Source organism: Schistosoma mansoni, assembly GCF_000237925.1.
Source record: "Schistosoma mansoni, WGS project CABG00000000 data, supercontig 0227, strain Puerto Rico, whole genome shotgun sequence".
Lineage (NCBI taxonomy): Eukaryota > Metazoa > Platyhelminthes > Trematoda > Strigeidida > Schistosomatidae > Schistosoma > Schistosoma mansoni.
This window is the reverse complement of record NW_017386093.1, coordinates 41,621-49,790: the sequence shown is the minus strand read 5'-3', so window position 1 is coordinate 49,790 and position 8,170 is coordinate 41,621. Positions and strand designations below refer to the sequence as shown.

Genomic DNA, 8,170 nt, shown 5'->3' with positions numbered 1-8,170 from the left:
ACCTCATGGTAGCCCGCCATCTAGCCGCCAGAAGCAGTGTCCGGCAAATTGGTAGTGGTAGTGGCCTCATCACCCAGTCGTTGCATCCTCGATCATGTATTCAGAAGAGAGGCGCCCATTCTCGTCCAGTGGTGAGTCTGAGCATTTGTTTGATAGAACGACTCTCCGCCCTGTTTCCGACTTTATTAATATCTAGTTCCAATCACACAAACAATACTAAATGAATTTAATTACTATTATTACTGTTACTGTTATTAGATATTCGTCACCATAGACACTGTACTAAGCTGGAGAGCCATTGAAAGAAAAGATTACTGAACAAATGTCTTATCCTAGTTTGTAACCCTATATGAAGTTGATACTTATGACGTCTAAAGTGAGAATAGAAGCCTCTCAACTTAACTATCTACCTGAGAGTTTGTGAGACTCATTGGGTGGGGGTCACATATGACTCCCAATCAGATGAGATCCAGGGTCTTTGGATCTTACATAGAGCACTAGTGCCTTACATATTCATGGCATCGGGGTGTATTTGTGTTTGTGTATGTGACAATAATGTGATGTTATCGATAAATATATGTCTAACTTCCCCCTACATAGTTAAACTCTCATTTAGTCATGTGGTCTCTTACCTAAAACTTCGGAAAGGAGTCTCGATATCAAACAATAGTGAACACTTACAACTGTTGTTGGCTTGAAATTTACTTAGTATTGTTTGTTTGGATCTTCCCATCTTTGCTTACCATGTTGTTGGCTTGGTTTTCGTTTTTTTCATGTGAGCTTATCAACAATGAAATCAATGACTTAACTCTTTTCATTAATTTGAGGAAACATTTTCCCGAGATTTCTTTAATTCATATTTCCGGTTTAATTCTCAAAAGAATTAAAGTTTACGAAGCAAAATACCTAGAAATATTAAAGTTTCTAGATTATGCATGGTTGTATGTTTCCCATGTACTTATACGTGTCATAACGTCAGGTATTAAGTATACTTAACTGAAAGTGACATTCCTTGAAACTGTTATCATAGTTGACTTTGGAGCAAATTATTTAGCAGTGAGTACTTCACTTTTACGTCAGATGTAATTCATCAAGGTTTGTGCTTCCCACCTTCACGGTGTGGGCAGCCGGCAAGTGACAACCGCCCTCATCCCACTATCGGCACCCGAGATCATCTTGACAACCGAGTACCTCCCTCACCAATAATTTTTCTCATTCATCTTTATCACCATGCGCTACCAATGCTAATGATTTCAATTCATCAAATGCTATTCCTGATATCCTGAAACCATAGTCTAAACTACATTTTGGAGGCCTTAGTGTTCCAACTGTGTCAGATAGGACAGCAGACTTATTTAGTTAAGATTCTCGAATCTCGCGCCACCAATGTATGCTGAGTCTTCGAAGCACACACAGGGTCCAAGTACATTCATTCTCTGACCTCAGCTTGTCAATGTAAAGAACCAATACGATTTATCTTTTGTGCATCTGAAATCCCCACTTCTACCTCAATTGGCCTCGCTGGTGTAGGTATAGCCTTAAGTTCAAAAGCAGAACATGCTCTCCTAGACGGGATTTCAATAGACAGTTGTTTGTGCGGTGTTTGACTAAGCAAGACAGTAAGAACTCAAAAAGACTAGGACACACGCCGCTGCCTCTTCGTTGTCTTTGCTTACTCTCCCATCGATTGCAGCTCAGACGAAGTTAAAGGTGTTCGAATCTGTTGATCGTGAGGTTTTGTGGCAGTGTCTGTCATTGAAAAGCGTACCAAAGTAGCACATTGACCTTGTACAAGCTCTCTACTCAAGCACTTCTGGTCGAGTCAGAGCTTACGGCGAACTATCATCAAAATGGGTTACCTCAAGTGGTGTTCGTTACGGTTATCTGATTTCTCCATTTTTAATTAACTTTGTCATAGACGTGCTCTTAAAGATAACACTTCCATTGTCTTACTTTTCAGGGGTTCATCTTCTACCAGGAGATTCACTTGTTGACTTAGAAATGCTCAGATGATATAGTTTTGTTTGGTGAAGACGCTAACAAAATGCAGACTATTCTGACCATCTTAAGTAAAAATGAAAGGATGTTTGGAATTCTATTCTATCTCTCCCAGTGCAAAATGTTGCATCATTATTAACTTGTGTCATCACCTGAATTAGTGATAGGGAGTGAGGTAGTTGAATGCATCGACCGCTTCACTTATCATAGGATTTTCCTCAGTATTGATGGTCTGGTGTCTGGCGAAGTCCTGGAGTGGATTCAGAAGGTTCGGTTGGCTTTTTCCAACTTGCATTACTTGTGGTGTAGGCGAGATATCCGTCTCACGACCAAAGGCCGAGTTTACTACGTAGATGCTCGTTACGTTCTAATTAATGGATGTGAAACATGGCCATTAAAAGTAGAGAATATACATAGGTTACTAGTATTAAATCATAGGTGTCAAAGAAGCATTGCTCGTGTATTTTTTGGGTCATGGAGTCAGCAATCCCGGGGTTAGCAAATCCTCATCAATTGAAGTGGTTGGGAATTGTGTCACCTATGCCCGGCCACTGCCCATCTCGACGGGCTGTGTTTTCTGGTGCGGGAGTAGGTTGGAAGAAAGCTAGGGGTGACCAAACCAAAACATGGTATCAGTTCATGAAGACATTGATGATTGGACTGAGCTATGTTGATAGATGTAGACATTATTATTATTATTATTATTATTATTATTACTATTATTAGGTACCAAATAGATATGCGCCACACAAGTCACTTGATTTGTATGTGGGTTATGATAATGCCCGGGTGCCCAGACAATAGTTTTATTCACTCTGACCATTTTAATCCGTACCAAATAAATGAATTTAACAATATTCCCAGTTAATCGATTAAATTATCTTTTCTTCCCAATATACACAAGAATAAACATGACTATCTTTTTTGCGTCACTATCGTACCACCGTGATTTTTGAAAGTCTAATTCTGTCTTTCATGCAATTAGTTTCCTTTATGAAATTAAATAAAGCTAGAACAAATATTGATGCAGAATAATATGAATTCATTATATTTCGCGGTTTCTCGTCAGCTGCTTACAACCAAATATGTATTAGAATCTTAGCATGAGATAAATGAATAGTGTGGAACAATGGACATAAGTGAATGTAAAGGATTGGAATGACAAAAGGTTATCAGTAATAACTATATATATATATATGCAAGAAAAGGTCAGAGGTTATTAGGTGTTAGAATCAAGGAAACATAAAGGGTGGGTGGAGTTCAGAGACAGATAAGATCAATTGTGTGGTAATTTTAGAGATTATAAGAGATTCATGGGATTAAAAACGAATAGGATGGCATTAAATAGGAACAAAAACAATCCCAGCGAATGAATTTGAAGTAAATACAATGTCTTACATCAACTGGGCGCCCAAATACTGTGAAATTATGCGCTCTAATTTAGACGAAAGTTCCTAAACAAATAGGATGATTCTGTTTTCAGTTCATTGAAGTACAATAATAATCTGTCATATTTTTACACAATAAGTTATGCCTTCGTATAAGCGAAGAACAAACAGGATTATGTATTACTATTCAATTATGACTATAAGCACCTCTATCCATACATAAATCTCACTAAATTTGTTTCTAAAATGCTACATTTGTGTGGAGAATACTACTATTAAAATGGCTTATAAGTATTGGCGGGACGTGTCGTCAAAGTTGTCACAGTCGTTAGGCGGGGTGAAGAGTTTTAGTACATTGAAACCACGAAGTAGGTAGAGCATTTGTTGACCGGACGAGAAAATTTCAGGATACACCTCAAGATGAAAATTGATGATCGAAGGCTATCTATGCGTATTATAAAAACACATTTCTTCTAAAGCACGGAATACAATAGACAGCTCGGATGCAACTAGACGACTTGGGCTTTGCAGATGACCTAGCTGTTCTATCCCATACACACCAACAAATGCAGATGAAGACAACTAGTGTAGCACTAACCTCTGAATAAGTAGGCCTCAACATATACAAGGGGAAAGCGAAATCCTCAAATACAACACAGAGAGCACCAACGCAATCACACTTCATGGAGAAGCTCTAGAAGAGATGGAAGCCTTCACGTACTTAATCAACATCATTGATAGACAAGGATGATATGATACAGATGTTAATGCACGAATCGGCAAACCAAAGGCAGTATTACTAAAATTGAAGAGCATATGGGACTAAAAGCAACTGTCAGAATCTTCAACGTGGCCTTTTCCCTTGGCGTCTTTTGTCTGGTCCACTGTATCACATCCTTCTTGGAAAATAGGTTCGGCTATAAATGTTGGAATGACCACTTTGTTCTGGATGAAGTTACTGCATTGCCTCTCAATGAACATAATTGATAGTGGATGTATTTTAATAATCCTTTTTTTACATCTTCCCTTCTTTCTCATACAATATGTACGTACATAGTCATGGGACCTTACATTCATGAGATATTATGCAATCAACTTGGATTAAATTCAGAGTTAGCTATTAAATCTCAACCATTAGAAGATTTTGGCGGTGGTCATCCTGATCCAAATTTGACTTATGCCGCAGATCTTGTCCAAATGATAGTGGCTGATTCATCACTTGCAATGGCAGCCGCTTTTGATGGTGATGGTGATCGAAATATGCTGATTGGTCGACACGGGTTTTTTGTATCACCATGTGATTCATTAGCTGTGATTGCAGATAATACGGATTGTATTAAATATTTTCAAGAGAATGGTGTTCATGGATTTGCACGAAGTATGCCTACCAGTAGGGCACTTAATCTGTAAGTTTTGTTTGTCTTATGCCTGTAAAGTAGGTTATATCGACTCTATGCCAGCGGTTTCAAAAGATGGACCTTCTGGGTTTGTTAGGGTCTTTTACGTCAATATCAACATATGGATGTGCCAGGGACATCCAGCTGAAGAGTCCTAAATAGGGTGAGACACGCTTGTTGAATGTACTAGATGTACTGAAAGACTGAGAGACGTATCAGGCCAATCCTCTTAAGATGCATATATGTCAAATAAAGTTATCAGTTGTAGATGTATATATCAACAACGCGGAACTAGAAAACCTTAATAATACATTCATACCCGGTAAATAATTTCGCGGCTATATCGGCTCGGTAGTTCAGCATTAGGTGCTTAGGGGTAGTTGTTGACAATAAGGCTGGTACTCCTTACTGATGAGCCCCAGCAAGTAAAAAAAACTTGGATTATGGACTTCCTGCTGATGAATTCCAACTACCTGACAGCAAAAAATGTATGTAAGCGTATTAGCTTCGAGACAATTTCCAAGGCTTCGTACACTAATCGCCCTGATAACCGTCACTTAATAAGCCTCATTGTTGTAGGAATTCAGAAGAGAGCATAAAGCGCCTACTACAGTTTATTATTGAATAGTACAGATCACTAAGCCCCAGGCACACCAAGCGAATTCGTGCAAAAAAGCTAATGCGCGTGAGCGAAAGAATACAGAGCCTAACCAAGAGTCGAATCAGTTAATAAACTTTAAGCACGTACATATATATGAGAAAGCGATGCGAAGCAGAGATCGTCGTTGGAATGATGGAAAACGAAACGAAACGGAGAAGACGAGTGAGCCAACTCGTTTTGATAAGTCAGTCACAACGTAGAACTTCGTATGTACGTACATCAGTTCGGGTTGTCATAACACAGCACACAGATGCAGCTGTCGATTCAAATCCCATAGTGGTAGAAGTAGTAAGCGTATAAGTAGTAGTCGGAAAGATTAGGGTTTGAAGATGTTATGCAAAGTGTATAATCCAGTGAAATAAATTTGGAAAGAGAAAAAAGAAGGGGACATGAAAAATTCAGAAGATTAGAACTTGGCAGAACACAAAGAGGGTTTTGATAAAGCATGACTTCATATTCATAGCCAGACGAAAATAAGCTACAGACATGTGATGTGCAGAATAAGCAATACGCACACATACGCTTATATAAAAACACTCAAGGTTAGTAAGCGAATAATTGACAAGATCAAAACGTGACTCAAGAAGAATGAATAAACTGGTCTGTTTGGAAGCTAGAATAACACATTTCGTTTTGACATAGTACTAGACACTACAAGTATACCCGCTGTCCAGTGACTTAAACTAGTGACCGTATAATGACACATTGGTATTTGAAATGATAGATACTAGTTTCGATTCTCATAATGACTCATCCATGTGATGAGTCCCATATGGGATGTAGTGCACATGCTGGGTTCTACTGTGTGGCAATATTCAAAATAATAGTCAGTGTATTATTTTGCTGTATAAATTTTCCCAGTATTAATGAAAACCAGAGTTTAGTTTTATATCATCTTTGTATTTGGATGTATTGTATTACAGTGTATGTAAAAGTCGATCAATGCAGTGCTATGAAGTTCCAACAGGATGGAAATTTTTCGGTAATTTAATGGATGCTAAATTATGCTCTTTATGCGGTGAAGAAAGTTTTGGCATTGGTTCTGATCATATACGTGAAAAAGATGGCTTATGGGCATTACTTGCATGGTTATCTATTTTGGCTAAACGTAGCCAAATTGGTTTACCAGTGAATGTCGAATCAATTGTAATGGAACATTGGAAGAAGTACGGAAGATATTTCTTCACTAGGTAGGTTACTTTCAATAGTAGTTTAGATCAAGACCAAGGGAAGGATAACTGTTTATCGTAAGAAATTACAAAGCGTTTACCTATTACGTTTACATACCCTTCGGTCATCACTTTTCATGTCGCGAAGTATTCTACAACCCAAAGTATCTTCTCGTTGGGTCAACAAATTTTCTACCTACCTCGTGGTTTCAATGTACTGAAACTCTTCACCCCGTCTGACGACTGTTACAACTTCGCCGTCACTTTTGGTTTAAAATCAGCGTTTTCCAACTCCCTAAATGGATCCTCCGTACTCACTAACTCGGTATAAGAGCCGGACATTTCACAAACAATACTCGCCGCGAGAAGTTGGTGACCGTATGAGAGCATTTTGAGAGGGAGAACAGACTCGCTTCACCCTCGAGTGTGCTAAAGCATTCAGGGGCTAATTTTATATAAGCCTCAGTAAAAGCAGTCTTGATTACAGACAGCCATATTTCTCACTCAACTTTTATAACATAAGACTTTTGAGGATAACTCACGTACTCATTAATGTACGGTTATCATACAACATTGTGGTGTTAAGTTCAAGATGACTTTAAAAGAGTATTTATTCTTGTTTTAATTAAAACCATCAGATGTACATTTTGTAATGAAGAAATGCAAAATCATTATGTCGGTGTACTATTTGGCGGTACTCTAACTTGGCATATCAATCGTATGTTAGACTATTTCAAGTTTTGGCATGTGTGGAAATCTATCAGTACAGCTTGACTCCATTGTTAACCTCAATCAGAGGTTTGATATTACGTTATAAACTGATGTTCTGCTACACCCTCCTTGTATTCTCTAATGTAGCCGTCAAATATGACTAGTTAAATCAAACATGGTGCTATAGGCATCTAACCAACAATCCCTATCAAATAGTTTAGATATGATGAAACTATCAAGTAAGCAGCTTTGGGTAAACAAGACATCATGTGATAAGTTGGTTGCTGTCGATTAAGAGTGGTTATAAATACTTCCTTGGGGAACGAACCATGATATAATAGGTGTTGAATTAAAACAGCGCTATCCTACAAAGCCGCACTCTGAATTTTTAGATCTTATAGTCATGTGCTGTTTAGTCGGTTGCAGAACCATTTTCCTTCGTACTTGAAACATTCAATACGCTGTTATTCTATTCTTATTCCACAATTTTGTGTAAAGTTTCTCTAATAGTTGATTTCCTCTTCCTTCTGACATGAAGTGTAGCAACCTACCAACTGGGTGTACAGTTGTTAGGTTTCTAATTGTTCATATCATCTTGCTTATCTGTACAGCCAGTCTTTCTGCTATGGTTATATCTTGGAAAAATATCTCTAGTCAATCAACCCACTGAAGATAAATAATTTTGTTGAATATAACAAAATAGTTCATAATGCAAATATTTCTACGATTCTTATTTTTTTTAATTATGTTGGACACTAGCTAACACTGCATTTTTCCACACCTGGGACTCATCAGTTAGATGTACCTGTATCACATTGTTGATGTTCACATCGGAACGCGAAAACA

At 38.0% G+C, this 8,170-nt stretch overlaps 1 protein-coding gene across 5 annotated transcripts in view; it reads left to right on the top strand.

Annotated features, from left to right (window-relative positions):
- Window positions 1–8,170, top strand: part of Smp_180530.1 (phosphoglucomutase, putative) — a gene marked incomplete at both ends in the record, with an annotated part of 36,968 nt that overhangs the window by 23,983 nt on the left and 4,815 nt on the right. For 4 of the 5 annotated variants that reach the window (XM_018792653.1, XM_018792652.1, XM_018792655.1 and 1 more), the window contains one exon: window positions 4,444–4,792. In XM_018792653.1, the coding sequence (XP_018644495.1) occupies window positions 4,444–4,792 (349 nt within the window). Of the gene's footprint in view, window positions 1–4,443; window positions 4,793–6,367; window positions 6,639–8,170 lie in introns of those variants that run through there. The other variant, XM_018792657.1, reaches the window with a different exon arrangement.